This window comes from Eubalaena glacialis, chromosome 5, assembly GCF_028564815.1.
Source record: "Eubalaena glacialis isolate mEubGla1 chromosome 5, mEubGla1.1.hap2.+ XY, whole genome shotgun sequence".
Taxonomy (NCBI): Eukaryota; Metazoa; Chordata; class Mammalia; order Artiodactyla; family Balaenidae; genus Eubalaena; species Eubalaena glacialis.
The window spans coordinates 109,632,913-109,657,567 of NC_083720.1; the positions used below are offsets into that span (position 1 = coordinate 109,632,913).

Consider the following 24,655-nt stretch of genomic DNA (forward strand, 5'->3'; position numbering starts at 1 on the left):
GGGAGATCTCATTATGTCTCTATTTTTCTTCTCTGTTTACTTAAGAATCTGAACTATATTTCAGCTTCCCTCTTTTCTTTCTTTTTTTCTTTTTTCTTTTCTCTCTCTCTTTTTTTTTTTTTTTTTGCCTAATGGGTCTCACCTCTTCATGTTTCAGCTAACATGCAATTTCTGAATAAGTGAGTTTTGCTTAATGATGGGAATGAGGCCCTGAAGACGTCTTGATTGTATAAGTATTCCTAAGTATGTATCTCAGTTAACTGGTGGGTGGGTCCTTGCAGTTCAACCTGTTTCTGCCTGAGAGTACTTGGTCAAATCTTAGATTGCTAGGTGCTAAAGTAGATACAAAATAGGGATTCTGTATTAATTTCTGACACATATAAAATGTGAATTGAGTACCTCAATTGTGATTTTTTTTACAACTTTATTGAGGCATATTTTATATTGTAGTGTTCAGTGATTTTTAGTAAATTTACTAAGTAGTACTTCCATCACCATAAATCAACTTTAGAACATTTTTGTTCCCACATAATATTTTTGAGGTTCATCCATGTCATAGTATGTATCATCAGTCTGTTCCTTTTTATTGCTAAGTAGATTCCATTGTATGAAAATGGCACATTTTGACTATTCATTTACCAAGCTGATGGACATTTACGTTGTTTCCAATTTTTGGCTATTAAGAATAATGCTGGGGACTTCTTGGTGGCGCAGTGGTTAAGAATCCACCTGCCAATGAAGGGACCTGTGTTTGATCCCTGGTCCGGGAAGATCCCACATGCCATGGAGCAGCTAAGCCTGTGAGCCACAACTACTGAGCCTGTGCGCTAGTGCCTGCAAGCCACAACTACTGAGCCTGCGCACCACAGCTACTGAAGCCTGCGTGCCTGGAGCCCATGCTCTGCAACAAGAGAAGCCACTGTAGTGAGAAGCCCGCGCACTGCAACGAAGAGTAACCCCTGCTTGCCGCAACTAGAGAGAGCTCACATGCAGCAATGAAGACCCAACGCAGCCAAAAATAAAATAAAAATTAAAAAAAAGAATAATGCTGCTATGAACATTCATGTGCAGTTCTTTGTGTGGGCAAATGTCTCATGGTGGTAGATACCTATGTGTGGAATTCCTGGGTCATATGGTAAATTTATATTTAACTTTAAAAAAATTGCTATGCTATTTCCCCAAGTGGCTGCATCATTTTATATGCCTATGTTATGTATGACTGTTCCCATTTCTCTACATCCTTGCCAACACTTGTTGCTATCTTTTTTTTTTTTTTTCAATTGTGGTCATTCTAATGGGTGTGAAACGGCATCTCTTATAGTTTTAATTTGCACTTCCCTAATGACTAATGATGTTGAGCATCTTTTCATTTGCTTAGTAGGCTAGACTTTTATGGTTCTTCAGCAATAGATGCTATTTACCTTTCTGGCAATCTTTGTTCATTTTCTTCTTTTGAATCCACTAAATAGCAGTTTGGCAGAGATTAGATTAGATTTTTTACCTAAAGAAGACATGAAAATCTGGTCTAGGTGGTTTAGTGTACATATATTCATTTAAGATTTGCTAGACTGTGAGCCCATTGTTTATCTGTTTTCCTGGTCTGAAGTCCTATTATATTTATATTATCTGTCATAAAAAATATGTCGAGGCCCACAAGAAGACCTTGGCATGCTTCCACCCCATCACACACCGTGATGTTTGTGTACTCTGGCTCAATGATCAGCAGTAAGCAGAAGTGTCTGCAGTGGCACAGGGCTACCTTGTACTCCTCTTGTTCCCTGTGACTCGCCTATTAGGAAATGGGGACTCTACAGATATTCTTTTTTGGCCCTTGTTTTTCATCTCCCCTAAACTATAGGTGAATTTTTCATTCAAATTATATCACCTAAAAAAGAATTCTGTTACTCATTGTAGTTCCATTTGGGTAGAAGGGAGGTGAAAAGTAATTCTGTGATGTAGTCACAGGTTTTTCTTTTGTGAAGTACGGACCAATTTAGATCAAGGCCAGGTTGTTTAACTGTTACTTGAGAAAGAATAAATCAAATTGTGTTCTTGTGTTTTTATTTACTTATTTATTTTATCATCCTTTTTTTGTTTGGTTTGGTTTGGTTTGGTTTTTTTTGGCCATGCCACGCAGCATGCGGGATCTTAGTTACCTGACCAGGGATCGAACCCATGCCCCCTGCAAAGGAAGCATGGTCCCTTAACCATGGACCTCCAGGGAAGTTCTGAGTTCTTGTTTTTAAATTACTTGTTTGTGTACAAATGTGGCATTTAAAATGCCGTTTTTCTTAACAAATATATTTGAGGCTTCTGTGGTGCCACACGCTAAAATATCTGAAATCTAGTGGGAAATACTGTATTTTTATTTTCACTCTTCTTTTTTGGGGGTGCGTTTTGATAATTTCTTTTGTCACATTGAACATGATTTAGTAAGGTAAATTAGAATAGGAAAAGATAGATTATCATTTGAATGATTAAGATGTGAGATATTTTAAAAGTTGTGTGCATGTTGTATTTGTCTAAGATTTGTGCTTTCCTTCATGAAGGAGTATTCATTGAGCATCTTCTGTGTGCTAGGGGTTATCCTAGGCTTTGGGGAGAGGAGGAATGGTTAGAGAGGAAACATAAAGAAAAGGTAATTTCTCATATTGCTGACTGCGGTGAAGAACATTAAATAGGGCATTGCACATAAAGTGCATATAACTTTAGTCTGCATGTAACAGAAAACTCCCCTTAAGCTGGTTTAAGTAGCAAGGAAATATATTCTCTCATAACTGGAAAATAGGCTGGGCACCAGGTATGGTCGGATCATCAGGGATCCTCTTCCTTCTGTCTCGCCACCCGGCTGTCCTCACTAAAAATTTTATCCTATGGTTGCTTCCCCCATGAATGCAAGATGCCTACGAGAGTGGACCCAACATCTCGAGGAAGGAGAGGGGTTGTCTCTTTCCTATTTTTCTTTTAGGAACTGGGAGACCTGTTCCAGAAGTTACTCAAACTAGAGCCAAACTGGCGGGGTAATGTAGTTACCATGTTTGCCTTAGATTAGTTGTAGAATTGGGGAATTATGTACCATGCCACCATACCCAGTGCCTGGCAGGGGCATTCGGGTCATCTTGCCAGAATGAAGATACCATTGTGTCAGTAGCTTCTTTGTAACCTGAGACTAATAATGAGCAAAAGGGCAATAATGATTGGAGTAGGTGACAAGTATAACTTGAAGAGTAATGGAATAAAATTTATTTATTAAATGTGGCTGTAAGCTTGTCATTCAATTCTTAGGGTTTCAACATAGTATAAAGTGTACTGTATTATATTTTTATTATTTTTTCAATTTATGTGCTAAGCAATAACTGAAATTAGAGTCACATGAGTTTTTAATTGATCCTAGGGTTTGCCCTCTTAAACCTATTCACTTTTTAGAACTTCAGAATGGGTAAATACAGTCACCAGTTTGTTCTGGGCTTCAGGAGTCCTGATTAAGGTCCTTGAGCTGGAAATGTTTCTATCCATACATGTGTCCATAAGCTTTTATGATTTGGGGGACTTCATTTCTTTTCTCAAAAACAGTAGAGATGGTGCAGTGTTCATTAGTGAAAGTGCTTAGCTCGGCCTGTATAGTGGATGTTCAGTAAATGTTTGTTGATTGAAATCCTTCAGAGCTAGAATACCTATATTCAAGACTAACTTAAGTGTTAGTAATTGTGTTAAGTAAAGGTGCTACATTTAAAATTGGCACTTGTTTTACTTTTCGCTTTTCTAGTCATTCATTCAAACAGCCATTATTTATTGGGTATCTACCATATGTCAGGCATTGTGGGGATACAGAGGTAAGGAAGACGTCATCCCTGCTCTCAGGAAGCTCAAGAATCCAGGTGGGGAGAACCAGATATTATTATGACAAAGTGGATTTGCAGGAGGTAACCTAGGGTGAGAACCTAACCCAGCCTTGGGTCATCAGCAGGCAAGGCTGCTTGGAGAGGTTCCAGCTGAATCTGGAAGAATATGTGGGGGTTAGCCTGGGGAATGAGGGCATGGGGAGACAGAGATGATGAAGCTCGACAGAGGCATCGAGGTAGGAAATTGCTGGGTGTGTATGGGCAACTACACAAAGTTCCTTCCTTATGTAAATTAAGACTAGAAGTGGGAGAGAGAGAGAGGAGGCTGGATAGCGAGGCAGGGGTGGGACATGGACAGGCCTGCATGCCTGGACTGGGAGCAGCTGAAGGCTTTTGAGTGCCATGGTCAGATGTGTGGAGTCCATCCTGGAGGTGAGGGGGAAGGAAGAGGTGGCACAGCGGCAGGAGGGATGGAGAGGAGGTGAGGGTGGCGGTATCTGTGTGGATATCATAGTATAGCTTCAGTTCTATGATACATGATCAAACACAGGAGAAGAACACTAAGACAGGAAGTTAAAAAAATGTTATGAGATTAAACTCTTTACAGTATCATTGGGTATCTTTTTAAAATTCATTATCAGGAATTCCTTGGCGGTCCAGTGGTTATGACTTGACGTTTTCACTGCTGTGGGCCTGGGTTCAGTCCCTAGTCGGAGAACCAAGATCCCACAAGCCACATGGCATGGCCAAAAAAAAAAAAAAGAAAGAAAGGAAGAAAAACAAAACTGATTATCAAAAATAAATCTCCTCTATAAACACAGCAACGGACAGAAGTAAGATAATATTTAACAACTAGAATTAGCTCTAAGTAGCTTTTACAACTCTCTTTGGTACGTGTTTTGGTTCTTCGTAGTTACTGGAATTTTTAAACTATTAACACAGTCTGTGGCAAGCTATTTGTTTTTGTAAATTAATATGAAAAATAAAGATTAAAGCATTTCTAAAGCAGTATGTGATAGAGATAGAATTTGTTGGAAGTAGGTACAGGTTTCTTAGGAGAGAAATAATTAATATTAAAAATGACACTTAAGGAATGTATGAATCAGCACAGGGCATCTTATAGCAATACCTTAAAAACTATAATATTAAAAACTGCTTGGCAGAGAACTGATAATTTTTCAGTCATACATGTAAATTAAGGTCAAACTTGTTTTTGTCTAAATCATGCCTAAGTCCTGAGGAGTGAATTCCTTGAGAACTAAGTGCATGGCTTTATGCTTGTGTGGCCCCGGGCCCTGTGGGGCTTTGCACATCGCAGGGGCCCTAGAGATGAATTATAGTGGCCTTTCGCTGAAGTCCAAGTGGGAATTACCAGAGTGTCCTCACTACCACAAAAGAGCTTTCAGATGACACAAATCCCATCTAGCTACAAGATCCAGAGAGAGTAGGACAGAGGAAGGTGCCTTATATGTAGATGAAGAATTATGTTTCCATATTCCTCGACCCTGCTTTTTTTACCCTTTTCTTTAAGGGGGAAGAAAAACATGCTTTCCCCTTTTTCATGAAAGGAAAAAAAAAAAAAAAAACATGCTGAGGCAGCAGATACATAGCCCAATCCCTTGTCTTCCTGCTATATAGGCATATAACAGGAGCATATTATCAACTTTTTCTCTTCCCTTGTAATACCAGTGGATGTCTTCCCCCCCGGGAAGTAGCATAATAGTTTTTCAGATATTTTAGCTCTTAGGAGAACAGCTTTTTTTGAGCTTTTGTCAGAGAGAATCTCCAGGGAAGCAGGTAGTTAAATATACATCACTGTTATTATTTCTGTCTTCCCAGTGTTTATGTTTGCAAAGGAATTTTGTATAATTATGGATTCCTATAGCTTTTTCTGATAATTTATGGTCACTGACAGTATACTGTACCTGAAAAAGAAATGAACTTTCAAGAAATCTTGAGACCATTGTGTTGTTTTTCTAACAGGTGAGGGATGGTGGCATTGTTTTTCATACTTCCTTTATCTTTGAAACCTGATGAATGTAGAACTAAACCTTTTTGCTAAGGTGTCCCCTAACACTCAACATTATTTTTAGACTGTCTTGTTTGTAATTGAGTTTTCTTTCCCCATTCAATTGCTTATGTTTCCCTATTCTTGGGCCATTTTATGTCCGCACATATGTGCCCAAACCTGCTTCTAACTCTCCATGAGTCCCCTGGGTTTAGGGGCCATCCCTTCTCTTTTCTGCTTCCCTGTTTCTTTATACAAGAGAGGATCTTATTTATGATCCCTGAATGCTTAACCAGTTCAGTGGGTAGTAAGAGGGAGGTCTTGTACCACTTATTTAGCAGGCAGTGATGTAGAAGGGCATCTGGCTTTAGTAATAAATGCTGGTATGGAAATGACTTCAGGATGAAGTTGCTGCAGATGACAAATAGGAATGGAACTTGGGCTAGAAGGCCCTTTGCCATTTGCCTTGGCCATTGACTCACCTCTTTAAGACCCCTCTTTTGTCTTGCATTTCCTGGGCATCTTCTGTAATTTGTGTTCTGATTGTTTCCTATCTGAGAGGTGTGTCTTCCCAGAGGGCAGGGGCAGGCACTGGTGTGCTTGTGAGTGAGTACCGGGAACTTGGAAGTTAGCCTCACGGGGTAACGCTGTGTTCTAGTCTTGAATAGAAATTCAAAAGGAAAAGAAACTGCTCTAAAGCATTGTCAACTAAAAAAATGCACACCCTAGAAGCTGCGAATTATGTTTTATTCAGCGGACTTTCGGAGGACTTCAGCCCAGGAGGCAGCCTCTCAGATCTCTCTGAGGGACTGCTCCAAAGAGGTCAGGGAGGAGCCAGAATATGTAGGAGTTTTTGCAAAAGAACCAGGTAGTCGGAACATCAAAAGATTATTGTTAATTAAAGAAAACCAGACAAGTTAATAAATTTAGCACTTTTCTATGTATGGGAAGATAACAAGTGTCTGGGCTCATTGAAATCATTCCTTTGATACACACCTTAACTATCTAGGGCCAGTATCCTATTTTTTTTTCCCATTCTGAATCCCCTCATGGTGCACAGTCTGGGGTGGCCTGCAATGGCTGATGGCTACAACATCCTTTGTTTACTGCTATGGCAGGTGACATTCTTTCTCCACACATTGGACCAAAAAGAGGCATGGACGGCATTGGGTCCTGAACCTATAATTCTACAGGTATTAAGAGTTCATGCAGTTGGACACGTGGCATATTCATCGCCATGATGTGATTTCCAGGTACAAGTGGGTAACAGAAGTACCTTGTATGGTTTCCTAAGGTAAGCTTTTAGGGGAGGTAGGGGAATGTTGTAGGCCTGCTGAAGTGGCTGACCATGTTGCCTCCTGAATACAGTGAGTGGCCGTCTGACTGGGTTTTGGTCTTCCCGCTGGGTGTCTGCTACAGCGTCAGCCTTGCTCCTTGTGTTTCAGGTGAGATGAGTGAGAGCCGAGCAAAGAGAGTTCGAATCAAGGAGGTGGACGGCTGGACCCTGAGGATGCTGATTGACTATGTTTACACGGCGGAGATTCAGGTGACAGAAGAGAATGTACAGGTAAGGGTGACGCCTCATATCACTTGGTTCTTTACACATGTCAGTGTTCTAATGCAAAAGGGCATACCTATACATAGACACTTTGTACCAAAGTAATAGAATTTGTTGTTAAAACTGTATTTCTAAGAGACATTATAATGATTATTGCTTTTTAATAATGTTCCTGATTTCAGTATCTTTTATATTCTCAAAGTTCTAAGATACAAATCCTTTAGTTCTCTGAATGATGCTTGTTCTTTTATGAAGACATGGTCATGTTCATTTATAACTACAGTGCTACCCATATTTTCCTTTATTCCCTGGAAGGTTAAGTCTGTAAAGGGTGTTTTTGGTGGCCAACAGCCTTTACTTCTTTGACTATTTCAGCATCCTCTATTAGTGATTCTAGATTTTAGCTAAAATTTGGCATCGCACCTCTCTTACTTTCTATAAAGAACAAATGTTTTATATATATGATGTAAATGTTTAACTAATACAGGTGGATGTGGAGTAGAAAGTGAAAGTCCCTCTTTAAAACTGTACTTCTCTTTGCACTCACCAATCCCACACTCTGTGATTTACTCTCTTTCCCCAGAGGGTAGCCTCTGTTATCTGTTTGGTGTTAATCTTTAAGAACATTTTCTATGTAGTTACACACACACACACACACACACACACACAATTTTCTTGACATAAGTATACTTTTACTATACCTGTTGTTCTGTAACTTTGCTTTTTTCACTGAACAAAGTGTCTTGGAGTTCCTTACATGTCAATACATATGAGTCCAGCTCATTCTTTTGTGTGGTGTCCTGTACGTTAATCAGCATATATGATTTTTCACCTTTACAAAAATGTTGCAGTGAATGAACATTTTTATATTTGCATCCAAAAATTTCATGGGATAGATTCCTCAACATGTAATAGCTGGATCAAAAGGTACATTCATGTTTTAATTTCTGATAGATATGCCAAATTGCCATCTAAAAGTTTGTATTTATTTATACTCCTTCCAATAGGTAGACTGTATTTTGAGGACAGCAAAAAGAACTAGGACTAACTTCTTAAGAAATAATCTCTAAATTCTACTTGAGCAAATCGGAAATCTTTTGTCCCTTGTAATTAGTTGAAATATGCTGCAAAATATTTGAATTTGGAGACTGAAATCTTTTCACTTTAACTTGTTAGAGCATGCTGTTATTAAATCTTAAATACTGGCAGTGGTAAGGCCTCCTGGTGATCCTTCCTAGATGGCCTCAGTTAACCTCTGCTTGGAAGTCCCATTCATGAGGTAAAGCATTTGAAAAGCCTTGGTTGATCCTGAAGTCATGTACAAAGGTGTGAATCGGATGCTACGTGAACCTTTTTTTAACATGGAGGAAAATGTTTGGTACGTGTCATCTCATTCTGGTCTTTTCTGTACAGGTGTGCTATTTGCTGGATTCTGGGGCATTGGTTTCAACAAGACCCTTATCTTGGGTTTCTTTTGCTCCTTCTTTTTATTCGTTTGCGTGCCTGAGTCTCACTGTACCCTATATCTGACCTTCAGTAAATGAATTACTGATTGGTTTCTTTGATTCACATAATGTGTCACATGGGGGAAAATTGCAAAAGGTGGTTTAGACCTACAAGACTGGAGTGTGTGAATTCAGCTCTGAATGCTGTTTGTAGTAGCTCTTGCGGTAGAGACATTGGCCTGTGAGGAACTGGGAGAATGCTTCTCGTGTTTCTTTTAATAACTGTCATGTTCCAGTCCTGAAGTGTTAGTCATCACACCTCTCAGAAAACCTCTTGCCCTGCTAATTTGCCTTTGTGTATATTGCTAGCTCTTACAGGAATACATTGAAAGAGTTGTATTTGGCAGACTCATTAAATGCTTAACATTCACATTGTTTTTGTTGTTTTTTGGAAGAGGGATGTTTCTTCACCGTAGGGGTATCTTGGTATATAAAGCCTTATTTTATACTCCATTGAAAAATACTTGTTTTGCAAAAGTCAGTTTGGAAATAAAATTGATTAAAATAAGCTACCTTTTCCATAACAAGTATTGTTTTTAAATTCTTTCTATTATTATTTTTAAAATTTATTTATTTTATTTATTTATTTTTGGCTGCATTGGGTCTTCATTGCTGCACGTGGGCTTTCTCTAGTTGCGGCAAGCAGGGGCTACTCTTCGTTGTGGTGTGCGGGCTTCTCATTGCGGTGGCTTGTCTTGTTGTGGAGCACGGGCTTTTAGGCACACGAGCTTCAGTAGTTGTAGCACGTGGGTTCTAGAGCGCAGGCTCAGTAGTTGTGGCACATGGGCTTAGTTGCTCCGCGGCATGTGGGATGTTCCTGGACCAGGGCTTGAACCCCTGTCCCCTGCATTGGCAGGTAGATTCTTAACCACTGTGCCACCAGGGAAGCCCCATAACAAGTATTTTTTATTGAAATACAGAGTAAGGGCTTACCTATCAAGACATACTAAACTGCTCTTTCCTCTATTTTGTATATTTTTGTCTGTCTGTACTTTGTTAAATCTTTCTTCTAAGTGCTGTTCACCTTAAGGAAAGGAGCAGTTCTGGGGAGGTATCAGTTATTCTTATTAATGTGCAGCTAAAGTTTTAAATGGCCCCAACTAGAAGCCCTGCTCTGAGTATATCTGCTCTGAGAGTGCTGACAGTGGGGACGGAACTTTCTGTAATTCAAAGGTTTATTGTTGTCGGTATATTTTCTCATTAGACCTAGAATCAAATCTCTTGTCAGGTAACCTCCCTTTTGTACATTTCTGTTTTAGTAATAAAGTATAGTCTTAGGATAGCAGGTATCTTAGTCTTCTACTTTGGGACTGCATGTTTTTATGTAGAAGCATAGTGCCATAGAATGCTGAGGTCCAGCTGTCTTAGAGTCAGTTGGTGACAGAACAGGACCATAACCCGGGTTTCCCTGATTCCTAGTTAAGGGTCCCTTCTGCGATACTACGCAGTCTCCTTATTACACAGATTTAAAATATATATAATAACTGTTTGAAGTGAATGTTGTTAACTTTGAGTCAAAATGAAGGAATGAAGTAATTTGAAAGATTAACTCTAAAGAAGGGACAATTGTCATTTTATTATATAAGTAATAGGGTTTTAATTCTGGCTGTTTAGGGTTTCCTGATTATTTTTTTCTTTTGTTATTGTTGTTTTTTTTTGTTTAGGTTTTCAAACTTTGATTTTGAGTTTGGATGGTTGCTTTTAATTATGGTAAGGATGGGGAATAATTTGAGCCAAATGAATTTGTTTTTTTTTTTTTTTTAAAGAGAAATAAAAGGAGAATACATATTTTACCATGACCACACTTTTAATTGAATTTTTTTGCTGTTGTTGCTGTTGATTAATTTAAATTACTTGTGTTTAAAGTATCCAATCAAATTTTATAAACTTTATATATATGGGACCAGAGAAAATAAAGCCAAAGCCTACTATAAAAGGAGGTAAACTTTTTTGGGGTCGTGGACTCCTTTGAGAAGCTAATGAAAAACTGAACTCTTTCCCAAGTAAAGGGTACTAAAGTATATATGCATGAAGTTTCACATACATGTTCAGAGAATGCATGTACTTTGTCTCCTCACACCTTCCCCATTAAGAATACTTGACTTTGTGTGTGTGTTTGTGTGTGTGTATATGAAGGGTTTTCACATGGGTTTATCTTCAGCTGTGTGCTAGGCATTTTACATATGTCTTAGTTGATATTCACCAGTATATTAGATAGGTATTACTCTATTTTGCAAATGAGGAAGCTCAGGAAGGTTAAGTAATTAGTTCAGCATCACACAGCAACTATTAAGTTGTCATTAACTACTAGTGTTATTGAAAAAGAGAGTTTGTATATTCAAAAATAAAAGTACATTTATAACTGAAAAAAATTTTTTCAGTATCCCCAAAATTATTGAAGGTTTATTATTCTTCATTTGATGTGTTGATGAACATTTTGGAGAATCGTAAAGGATCTTGAATTTTTAAAAACATTTACTTTATTGCTAAATTTGTGGTTTTGTTACATATGTTTTCACTTCTCAGCTTTTGGGCATTTGTTTTGGCTTGCTAAAAGTAGATAAGAGCTTTTCACCTGATGTAAGTGTGAAAAACTAAGGTAAGGCTATTAATAGACAGTGCCAATGTAAGTAAATGATCTTATTCCCAAATTAATATTATAAGTGTTCATCTATAGGTTCTGTCTACGTTAGAACTTTTATCATCTCAGAATTGAAGAAGCATCTGATAATTTTGAATGGATGGGTTTTAAACAGTTCATGAACTGTTTAAACTTTTATGTTGCATAAACTGGAATTATTTGAGATAGAAAATCTCATCTCTTTTAAAAAAGAGCAGAATTTATTTATTTTTTAATATCTTTGTTGGAGTATAATTGCTTTACAGTGTAGAGTTAGTTTCTGCTGTACAACAAAGTGAATCAGCTATATGTATACATATATCCCCATATCCCCTCCCTCTTGAGCCTCCCTCCCATCTTCCCTGTCCCACCCCTCTAGGTCATCACAAAGCATTGAGCTGATCTCCCTGTGCTATGCAGCAGCTTCCCACTAGCTATCTGTTTTACATTTGGTAGTGTATATATGTCAGTGCTACTCTCTCACTTCATCCCAGCTTCCCCTACCCACCCTGTGTCCTCAAGTCCGTTCTCTACGTCTGCCTCTTTATTCCTACCCTGCCACTAGGTTCATCAGTACCGTTTTTTAGATTCCATATACGTGCGTTAGCATATGGCATTTGTTTTTCTCTTTCTGACTTACTTCACTCCGTATGACAGACTCTGGCTCCATCCACCTCATTACAGATAACTCACTTTCGTTCAAAAAAGGAACAGAATTTAAACAAGAGTTTTTCAAGAGATAGTTAAAATTAATTATTGGTAATAAACACACTAGAGTGTTTAACACAACCTCAGTACAGTAGAAAATCGAAGGTCGTGTGTCCATTTCCTTGGTGTAGGGCAGGGTGTTTGTTGTTTGAGATGGGACCAGAAGTGACAGCAGTGTGTCATTGTGGAGCCTTCTACCCCTGAGGGCTCCTGAAAGGAGGGCATCGTAGGAGGGGCTTCCATGGTAGGAGTCCTGTTGATATGGTTGACCACTTAATCAAAAAAAGGCTGAAAGGGAGAAACCGTTAAAACAGAGTACTTGTATACCCTAAATATTTTATTTTAACCCCAAACATGTAACTGTACAATTGTATGCTAGTCTTTCATTGTGAAACTAAGTATGGCCCGCTGCTTGGAGAGCCACACGCTTGTTCTTGCACATACCACACCACACTGATACATCAGCTCTAACTACCCAGTGCTTTTAAAGTGCGGCGAGAGCTCAGACACTTGAAAAAGAAATCTCAATGCAAAGTCATCTTCGGACTACACACTTTATCTGACGTTCCTCACACGTCTAATTTGATTGAGAAATTTTTTTGTGGTAACACATTGATCAAATCATTCTAAAGCAATCAAGTTAGTTTTCTTAGAAAAGCTCTGTTTTTACATGCACATGTCATTGGATTACATATATTTATTCAAGTTATATAATTTCAGTAACAAGTACAAGTGTTCGAAACAAATTGGGAGCAAACCTAACATGCATGAGTTGGTAAGTTGCATCTCAGCTGGAGAGGAGCGGTAGAAGTGTGCAAGCCTGTTAGAGTGTACAGAGGGCATGGGAGAGTTGGTTAGTCAGGCCAGTAGGTTAAATGGGGAGGTTGGTAAAGGGTGCTTTTGCTGTATTTCTGCATTGTGTAAATAAACATTGAAATGAGATTCCTGTTGATGGCTATTTATTTTAAAAATGGACATTGAAGACACCGTATGAGTTAAACAGGCATTGACGGAATATTTGCTGAGTAGTCAGGCCTATGCTGATGATGGTCCTGATGCTACAAAAAATGAACAAGGAACAAAACGTAATGGATAGAGTATAGACTTAAACTGAATTTGAATCTTGGCTTTGCTATTTAAATGCCGTGTGACCTTGTCCTTATTCCTTAACCTCTCTGAGCCTGATTTTCTTGTCTGAAAAAGGGGGATGATTCTGTTCTTTCTTATATAAGACCTTGTGGAACACTGTGATTAGATAACTGGTTTATATAGAGGTGAGACATGCTGGGGCTTCATTAAGAGCCCGGATGGGATTGAGGCTTGAGCCAGAAATAAATGGGGCTAGGAATAAGGGCGTAATTTGGGGCAGGGCGGGTGGCAAGCACTCAATAAATATTTTTTAAATTGAGGGTGGCATGCATTCCAAATTAAAATGTTCAAGGATGAGTGACAAATTCAGGTATGAATGAGGTGCTTCAGGATGCATGGCAGCAGGGTCTTGTGGTGGTGCCTACTGTTAGGCTGATGACAATGTCTTTGATTCAGGAAGAGCTCCCCTGAGTGAACAGTGATCCGAGCGTACAGCTCCTGTGTTCTGGCTTGTCTGGAAAGAGACTTGGTAAGGGCTAAGCAGTTGTAATGACCAGAGCTAAGTAAGTTTGGGATTGTGGTGTCTGTTAGGGAACGGACAGCAAACCCAGAATCTGGGGTCATGCTCAGTTCTGTGGGGGTTTAGGGTTCACATTGTGGCTTGGTAAGCATGGGGGTGCTTTGGGGGAGCACACCACATTTAGCGCAGCAGGATTAATGACAGACCATAATCACTGATTAGGCTCCTAATAAACTTTGCAGTCTTGGTCAGGATTAGTTTAGGACTGAATTGGACTTAACTTGAAGATTTAAGGCTTTTAAGGGCTGCAGCTAGACCAGGCTAGTTCACGTAAGGATTAATAACGATTTTACTGCTTTTTATACATGGCTTGCTCTTTCCCTTTCATACTTCTAAGCTATTGAGCTTGCCTGTTTTTCCACTGCCAGTATTGATCCTGATAAATTCCAATTTTCAATAATAATTCATTAAAAATTTATGGAGCATCCATTTTGTGCCAGACAATGTTCCAGCTGTTGGCGATGCAATATCAAGCAAGACAGACAAGGCCTCTGTCCTGAGAACCTTTACAGCCTATTACTTTACATGTAATTGGGTGTTTCTAGTGACTGTATATATGTGTACATTAGCCAGTGTGCATCATTCTTAGGATCTAGGTATGGTGTCTAAGTGATATAATTAGTAATCAGAGGATTGTGTGGTTAGTGTGGAGTCACAGAGAAGGGGGTTTGCTTCAAATGGATAAGAGAGGGCTCTAATGAACTATCAAACACACATTTCTAGTGACGAGAATATTGATTGAGTGCCATCAAATCCAGTGTCTCTCCACGCTGTGTGGTATCCAGAAAAACTCTGACAAATAACTGCTCTTCAGATAACCCATTTCTGAACATTTGATATTCAGTAGTTGTCTTTTCTACCCTCAATCACTTGAGCATGTGACAAACTGTACCAGCCACAGTGCTTATTGAGGCCAGAATTCCAACCAGAGGGTAGAGGGCTGTAGTATTTTTGAACTCTCATCTGTCTCCATATGGAAATTGAATAACATGGACCATTTTGTACCTTATGTTAAAAATAATTTTTTCTGACAGAGACTATAACTGTACACTTGATTATGGTTTAAGCTTGGTTATAGTCATGTTCTAGATCTGCCCTTTAGTTATCCTGATTGAATGACCATTCTCCATTCTCAGCCACACATTTAGAAGTGGCCCAAGTACCAAAGGAGTTCTGCAGAAGGAAGGCTCATCTTCAAGGTGAACAAAACATCTACTGAATAGTTTTACAAATTTTTACAGTGGCATCTTAGCATAAAATTATTTAAGTGAGTATATAATACTGCATATTTAAATTATTGTTGAACAACTCAGAACATAATAAGGAGCCCTTAGATTGGCTGTCTGCTAGAAACTTCATGGGCCAGTGGACTCTGGCTAGTTGTCCTATTAGAATTCAAAGCTCAAATCTTGAACTTACTATTGACTTCACTAATGGCCTTGAGTAAGACATTAACCTTTCTGTCTGTTTTACAACTATTAAATGAGGCTAATGATGCTTTGACACCTCGTAGAAATGCTGTAAAATATACTAGTTAAAGCTTCTAAAAATATTAAAGTGCTCTATGAACGTTAGCCAGAAAATGGAACAGCAGTAAAAAGACTTGAGGCCGTGAGGAAGAAGAACTCATTTGAGATTGTTTGGGATCGCTGGATAAAAAGTGCTCATGTAATCTTTCCCTTACTCTTTATATTCTCAGTCTTTATAACCAGGATGTATTATTTGTGACCAAAAAAAAAAAAAAAAGATTCTTAATTTGCTATTGATTTGTCTCCACCCAACAAGTCTTGTGTATTTGGATTAGTGTGGAGACAGCACTCTGGAGTGATGGCAGTACTGTTTTATATCTTCGATTTATAACAGCCTTTTCCATTGGTTTGACTGTGGTGGCTGCAAACATTTCTCATAGCAGAGTCTACAGAAAGTTTACTGTTTTTCCACTTGAGTTCTGTTTCTCTTATGAGGTAGAGCGTAAGTCCTTTGTGTCTAAAAGGGTTTTGGCAGAGGATGTGCTTGGAAAACACTTGTTAAAACTTAAAAAAGAATAAAAATGCCTTGAATCAAACCTTTAGGATTAGTGGTTGTTTATGGTATAGCAATGAAAATCCTATCATGGGAGTGAATTTATCTGACATTCTAATACCTGGAGATCTGTTAACTTAGTATTTTATCACTTTACCAGAATAGTGATAATTTTAGTTTATTGTTATTATCCAGAGGCAAAAATGATGACTTTCTTTTACATTAATAATTACTGTAAAATTTTAAATTATTTACAATTGAGTTTTAATCTTAATTGTATTTCATTATGTTTTAAGTTAGAACTCGGTAAGCCTCATAATTTTAATCAAAATATTTGACCAATGAGAACATCCATTTTTAATCATGCCAGTTAAGTTATGTTTTACCCTATATAAGTTAAGAGTATAGAACAGATGAAGAACTTATTTAAAATTTAATATGGAAGAAGCCATTGAGGTCAGCTAGTTTGAGAAAATCTAGTAGCTTTATTATAAGAATATCCTATAGAACTAGATGGACATCACACTTGAAGTGGTTTTTTAAGTTCTTGTTTGGAGAAAAGCTAGTTACTCCAGAAGCATTAGTAATTATGTTATTTGCTGTAACTTCATATCATTAAAATACATAATCTTTGAAGATGTCCAGACGGTTGAGTCATTTTGGAGTTCATGTTTTAAGGCGCTGCATGTGGTATATAAAAGGTATTTATCTTGATGAACAAAAAATGACTCTATCCTGATTATGACTTAGCATCTTATAAGCAACATTAAATAATTTGTGCAAGGATGAGAAAAATTCGAAATAAATCCTTATCATGTGGATTTTTTTTTTCTTGATCTTTGATCTTTGCCTCATGTTTAGGTATGGAGCCTGCGTGGGAGATAGCACGTTTGCATCTGGCATGTGGCCAGTGTTAAGGGTCTGTCTCTCCAAACCAGTTTAGGTGATTAGAGTCTAGAGCTGTTAATTTATCTGTGATTCTGGCATATGTGGTTTGAGATAAGCCAAAGGTTTTATAAGCCCTAGCATTATTGACATACAATTTTTAAAAATTACTACCTTTTGAACCTTGATGTATTAATCCCATTGTCAGGTTAGTAAAATTAATGCACTTCTGATCATCTGGTTTTTTTTGTTTTTGTTTTTGTTTTTATTTATTTATTTATTTATTTATGGCTGCGTTGGGTCTTTGTTGCTGCGCAAGGGCTTTCTCTAGTTGCGGCGAGCGGGGGCTACTCTTCCTTGCAGTGTGCGGGCTTCTCATTGCAGTGGCTTCTCTTGTTGTGGAGCACGGGCTCTAGGTGCGCGGGCTCAGTAGTTGTGGCTTGCGGGCTCTACAGCGCAGGCTCAGTAGTTGTGGCACAGGGGCTTAGTTGCTCCACAGCATGTGGGATCTTCCCAGACCAGAGATCAAACCCGTTTCCCCTGCCAATGCAGGTGGATTCTTAACCACTGCGCCACCAGGGAAGCCCTGATCATCTGGTGTAAGTGTACTTGTGCCTTTCCCGAGGACATACAATTTATGATAACTTTACTTTGTGAAAGTATAGCTGTATCACTAACATGTTTTCAGAAGCTGCTGTTTTAAATTAACTTTATGATGACTAGTGTAGAAATTTGGTCATGTAAGTACGTTTGATTTTTTGGGGGGGGTTAGTTTCTTATTTAGGATTCTATCAGATAGGATTATTATTTTCCATTAAAAATTTTGTTTCATAATTTATAAAGGCCTTCCACTGACCTCTGGTTAATCTCAGTGTTGGCTTAAAGCAATCGTTTCCCCCCACCTGGTGGGCTGTAGTTTACATTCCATAGATTTTAACTGTTCAGTTTGCTAAGTGTTAACAAATGCATACACCTGTTAATCCCACCCAAATCAAGATATTGAACATTTATAACTTCAAGCCCCTTCCCTGTAAATCCCTCACCCTAACTCGAGGGTGATATGATCTCTATTATAGTATATTAGTTTTGCCTCTTGAACTTCATATAAATAGAACCACACAGAATGTATTCTTCTGAGGCTGACTTTTTTGGCACAACATAACATTTGTGAGATTCACGTATGTTATCACATGTTCCAGTAGTTTGTTCTTCTTTATAAATATGCTTTGTGTGGATTTACTGCAGTTTACCATGTTGAGGAACATGTGTTTAAAGTTTTTGGCTGTTATGAAGAAAACTTAAAGCACTTTGAGAAGAGACATTAACAATAACACACTATAATTAAGCTCTAGTTGGGGTCAGGTAGAGGCTGTTATTAAGATGGATGAACTTATTTAATTGCCTATTAAATATGATTTTATTTTTTTTTTCTTTGTTTTGCTTAACATGTGTTTTCTTATCATGTATTTTCTCACTTTTCATTCTCCAGCAATAATTTGATTTTATCTTACAATCTCTTTTTTATGTTAAGTCTAGGCTTTGAGAAACAAAGTTGAGAGATGATGTATGAATATTGATTGCAGACAAGGTTGAGAGGAGAGAATACAGAATAATTTCTGATGAAAAATAACATGTACCTGGGCTTCCCTGGTGGCGCAGTGGTTAAGAATCTGCCTGCTAATGCAGGGGACACGGGTTCGAGCCCTGGCCTGGGAAGATCCCACATGCCGCAGAGCAGCTGGGCCTGTGAGCCACAATTACTGAGCCTGCGCGTCTGGAGCCTGTGCTCCGCAACAAGAGAGGCCGCGATAGTGAGAGGCCCGCGCACCGCGATGAAGAGTGGCCCCCGCTTGCCACAACTAGAGAAAGCCCTTGCACAGAAACGAAGACCCAACACAGCCATAAATAAATAAATAAATTAATTAATTTTTAAAAAATAGAATAACAACCAAAACAAAGGATTTTAAAAAAAACAAAAACAAACAAACAAAAAATAACATGTACCTGAAAAGAGCTATTTGTCTAAGGAGTAAGAGTGTATGATGTGTGTGTGTGTTTGTGTGTATGAGAGAGAGTGTGTGTGCACATATGCACATGCATATATGTCTGTTTTGATTTAGCATTATATTTACAAAAAAAACAAAAAAAATCTTTAAAAATTACTAGCAGTCTCTTCAGCCTTGAAAAAATCCCATTGAAATAAATTTGGTAATCTGTGGGGTCCTCTGAATAATATAAAGCAATTTAGAAAGAAGATGGAAAAGGAATAGGCATAGACAAAAAGGGCGAGAGGAGGGAGAGGACAGAACGAGAAAGAGAGGAAGAGGAGGGTGTAGGATGTAACTGAGTCATACTGTGCCCTCACATGACCCAATTTTTTTCTTTAAAATAGAGATCTTGCTTAAGGCCTTACTCATCTTATTACACATGTAAAGTTGTTCCCCATTAACTATTCTATGATACCTACTGAACAATGATGGTTGGATAAAGACTCTCCCATTTTTATCAACATTACAGATTTTGGAACAAGGAAGAAATATTTGTTGGTGGAAGAATAATGAACCCTTGGTAAAGGATCTCTCAAATTGATCATATTAGGAATTTTCTTTTTTCCTTCATTTAAAAAATTTCTAGTTTTCAGACATGTTTGAATGAAAGTTTAATCCAGTCCTATTTGTGCTTAGACCAGATGACTGACACAAAAGGGAGATAATGAATATGAACTATTTTTACAATTATATTTGGCAGTTAATTTGGTGATTATCATCCATAGTTGTAAATATATCCATGCAACACCTTTGAAAAGTCAGAGGTGTCCTTAGTCCCCTGTATTAAGAGATGTATATCTTACTTCTGTTCTTTGAGTTAACTGATAATCTTGGCCCTTTAAACTTGCCTGTTTTTATTTTAATTAAAAAAAATATATATTTTTGAGGCCCACTGATGGCACTCGTCAGTCTCTATTTTCTTCTTTAGACAGTGGGTCGATGCCTTAACCTCACAACCCTGATCTAACCAGCTTAAATTCTGGTTATGAAGGTAGTTATTTGTGAAATTCTGAGGTTGTGAAAAGGAAGAATCTTAGAGGATCTGATGGAGATACAGAAGAGAATTTTGACCTATAGAAGTAAAATGTATGTTCAGTTTGTCGAGAGACCAGCAGTCATGTTTTTTGATTTGTAGTGATTATAGAGAGGAGAGACTAAAGGAGAGGAGATTAAAATGGATTAATTCTGATTAATGATAGGAGAAATAGAATAAAATATTCTTGTTGGAAGAAGGGACTACCTGCCTTCTGTGTTTCAGTTACTTTGCTAAATGCTGACCTCATTTAGTCTTTGTAACATCCTGGACAGAGGGTTATTTTTTTTTTTTTTTTTTACAAATCAGAGAATTCTAGCTCTGAGGGGCTAAGTGACTATGGTGATACAGTGAGTATGGAGCTTATCCAGCCTTCAAGGCCAGAGCTCTCTAACTCTAGAGCTTGTGGTAGAGTTTCCATTCTCCATTCTTTACACACTAACTCCATTCTGCCCCTGAGGCTTTACAGGAACTCAGTGACAGATTGGGGAGTAATATCTACAGCTCCTGAGTACTCTCATGCCTGTGAACTTTAGACTTTGTGATCCAGAGACCACTGTGAAGGGCAGGAGCACTCAGATGATGGAAACTCCACATGCCCCTACCAAATGTAAGCACTACCTTTTAGAATCCAGGCTCTAGGATGACTGGTATATTTGTTCATTTTGTTCACTCCCAAATCCCCAGAACCTAGACTAGTGGTTGGTATTAATTAGAAGCTCAATAAACGTTTGTCAAATGAATAATGAGGGAATGCCCATAGGATAGGTTGGCCCTGTTTGATGAATAGAGGCTGAGCCAGGCAGGAGGTCCTGGCAGGACAGGAGGAAGGGGACCTGGGAACAGACATTTGTATTTTCTGGGCAGGGACTCAGGGGCACGATTTTGGTTTCTCGGAGAAGTGGTCAGTACACAGTAAAGTAGGGTCCACTGGGAGAAGGGACCTAGTTAGGGGGGCATGTGGGCTGGAACTGGGTCTGGGGAGCAGAGCATCACAGGGCCCAGGGCCACATCAGTGTGGGAATAAATTAGTGCCCACTGGGTTGAGCTGCTTAATTAGAGCCCCGATGTTCTCTCTGCTTAGAGATAAGATTAGATTCAGACCTAAAGCTTCCAGCTATGGAACTGATGGATGCAAGGGCAGGGAGGCGAGCTGTCATTGAAGGATCCATGGACCACTTTCTTTACTTATGTCCACTATGTGTTAGGAAAAATGAATCCTGTGGGAATGTTCCGGTGTTTTGTTTGTTCAACATTGTCTTACTAATCAAGTTCCTTGAGATCAAAGGAACGTGATTGATGTCCATTAAACTTTTTCTAGTATGATTATAGGTTAAAGCTGTGTATTCACTTAATTTTATATGATTGTATCTTATTGCAAACATTTTAGAAATATTAGTTTTTTCAACCATTATTAGTTTTCATTGTCATTGATTATAATATTTCATTATGTGAGTGTAACATAATTTAGTTAATTGTCATACTGTTCAATCTTTAGTTGTTTCTGTTTTTTCCCTACTCTTATTTATAAGTAATGCTAAAGTAGAATTCATGGATGTAGCCTGTTTCATTTTTTGAACTATTTTCTCAAGGTACATTCCCAGAACATACTTTCAGGGTCAAAGGCTTTAAACTTTTATATTTTTCGGTAGCTCTTTATGAATGTTGCCTATTTCCTTTCTAAGAGAGCTGACTAGTTTACAGCGACAGCAAAAATGTGCTAGGGGCCAAGGCCTACTGTACCTTGACCTGAATGTTTGATGTTAATTTTTTTAATCAGTAGTCATAAAATGCTCTTATTTTAATTTATATTTATTTGATAATTAGTGAGGTATCAAATATATTTTCTATTTTTGTATGTTGTGTTTGTTCTTTTCCAAATTGTCCCTGATTATATCTTTTACTTTTAGAATATTTGATGCAAAAAGAAAGCAACCTTATGCTTATTGTGAATGATCTGGCATAGAACGTCATCTTGTGAGGGAGAAAGGAAATCGTGGCATTTCATTGTAATGGGATTGAATGTTCAAACTAAGAACAAAAGCCTTGAATTAGCGCTAATGTGCTACTCTGGTCATGTGCCAGGCACTGTGTTGAATGGTTGACCAACTTTTTAAATTTTTTCAACAACTCTGCAAGGTAGGTGCTGTCTTCATTGTACATTTGAGCCACTGTTGACTAAGTTGGAGACTTTAGAGAAAACTTGGGTTAAAAATAATGGAAGAAGCAGCTGTAAAAAGGGTAATATAGGAGAGGGGGCTTTCATCCTGCCTGAAAGCCATATTGCCCCCATATTTCTTCTTTCAGTGCTACCTTTGCCTTTCTCCTTCATTTATTATATCATTGGAAATCACATCAATTACAGACGTGTTCTGCTTAAGAGTCAGCCTCTTTTAAAACTTTAAATACCTCTGGAAGGAATTTGTCCTGGAAGGTGATGTGTTATTAACTCTTAATATGAATTAATAATAAGATGGCTTTCCTTTTGACCCTGCTGGCAGTAGCTATCCCAAGGGATGGAGCTTGGGTGGGGGGGGAGGGTGTTCAGAGGGGGAGGTGAGATAGGTGTATTTAGAGGATGAAACACTTAGCAGGAAAGGCAGATCTGGGTGGAGAATCATAGCTGGGTACACAGCACAGAGAACTGGCTGCCTGTGGCCCAGCTTTAGGGCTTTGAGATGTAGAAGTGCGAATGAGGTGGCAGGATGCCAACAACAAACACTTCCTATTTCAAAACTCTGTCCCCGGCCAGGCCTACATCCCAGAAAGAGGAAGGAAACTTTCTTCTTCCTTCTCTGCACCCACTGCCCCCTGAGGTCATAGCAGTCAAGTAGTAATATGTTCATTGTTATTGTGGTTTATAACTATTTTTAATGCTGTTTCTATGAGTAAATGTGCAATGAGTGTCATGTAGCCAGTTGAAAAAATAAACTTGTGGAACATGACTTATTTATAAATTGGGGACTAAATGTGGATTTTAGAAGACATATGCTAATGAAAGTTATAGGTTATATTTCATAATGAGGCTCTTTTAGTCTAACAACATATAGCTTCTTTAACTTTGGGGATAATTTCTACCCTCTGCTCTTGCCCTTCGGACAGCTGTTTACATGTTTTCACGTCATTCCTGGCACACAAGGCCCTGGCACTTTAAATAAACAGGTGCTTCTGATATAAGATGGCTGGGAAATTAATAAAAATTTGCTTTTTAGCAGTACACTGACTGTAACGTTAATAGGGACTGAGCTGTGAGCATCGTGTTTGCATGTTTTCCTAGACATCTGGAAATCTTACATCTATGGAATAATCAGACGCCATGGTAGTATCTTCTAATAAACACCCTGCTAATGGCTTAGGATTTAAAAGATTTACTACATAAATTATTTCCCCCTATGGAGTAAGTACCCAAGCTGAAAATAAGCTACAGATCCTAATAGCCAAGCAGAAGGAGTGTACTTGTCTAAGTGAAACATCTTATATGTAATTTGGCTTGTCAGACAACGTGAAGTAGGATGAAAGCTTCTTACTTTAAAATGTGCAGCTGGTGTAAGAGTGTCATATGGGTGCTCATTGTTTGGCTCGGGTGTCTTCCGTGCCAAGTGTTCTACTTGTCTTCAGGAGTCAGCGGTAGCTTTCCCCCCACTTCTTTGTTCATTGCAGAAAACATCTCCACAGTATAAAATGTTTAGGTTTTATGTGTCTCCATACGTTGGAAATCAACATATCTAGATGGAAAATTTTTTTTCTGTTTAACAAAAGGATAGCATATGGAGTTAAGTTTATTTAATCAGCTGGCATGTTCTTTTACTTCATGTTTCTCCGAGCACTTAAAGAGATTGCTATTCACATGAACAAGAAGAGGAATGTGTAGAACCTCTTACTGTTCTACAAAACACTAGCTTTATGACTAAAGGCCTTTCAGCTTCATGGTACTCAGAGGACAGGCCAAACTGAGGCAGTTTATGGTGAATGGTGGGTGATAGTCACTAAATAAACAGCTCACTTACCATTGCTGTATTGGCTAGAATTCTAGAGGTCCAGAAAGGCATTTCTTTACTTGACTTGACTTTCTTTAGAATAATATGTGACCATTTAAATGGTGCATATTCGTGATTGAAAATTTAGAAAATACAAGTAAAAAGAAGAAAATAGAAAGCCTCCATACCACTGTTAACCAGAGATAACATCCCCATTAACAATTGTGGAATATTCCTCTAGTACTGTCTCTGAGTTTATGTGTATGTGTGCTTACAAAAAAGGGGACTGTTTAGAAATTAGCTTTTTATACTAAATATATTAGGAACATTCTTCCTAGTCATTAACTATTTATCTACTATATCTCTTTTAATTCAGTGGGCCCTCCATATCTTCAGGTTCCACATGTGCGGATTCAACCAACCAGAGGTTAAAAATATTAAAATAAAAAAATTCCAGGAAGTTCCAAAAAGCTGTGTGCTGGTAACTATTCACATAGCATTTAAATTGTATTTACAACTATTTACATAACATTTACATTGTATTAGTTATTATAATTAATCTATAGATGATTTGACGTATATGGGAGGATATGTGTAGGTTATACGCAAATACTACACCATTTTATGTAAGGGACTTGAGCATCTGTGGATTTTGGTATCCTTGGAGGGTCCTGAAACCAGTCCCCAGTGGAAACTGAGGGACATCTGTGCTTACAAAGTATTCAATTTTATTGATAATATAGAATTTGCATAATCTACCCATTGTTATTGGACATGTAA

General features: G+C 38.2%; 1 protein-coding gene across 3 annotated transcripts in view; it reads left to right on the top strand.

Moving 5' to 3' along the window:
* The window catches only part of KLHL2 (kelch like family member 2), a 127,931-nt gene that overhangs the window by 35,969 nt on the left and 67,307 nt on the right, over nt 1-24,655 (top strand). For 2 of the 3 annotated variants that reach the window (XM_061191570.1, XM_061191571.1), the window contains exon 4: nt 7,296-7,417. The exons of the other annotated variant lie outside the window; for it this stretch is intronic. In XM_061191570.1, the coding sequence (XP_061047553.1) occupies nt 7,296-7,417 (122 nt within the window). The remainder of the gene's footprint in view (nt 1-7,295; nt 7,418-24,655) is intronic. 3 annotated transcript variants of the gene reach the window in all.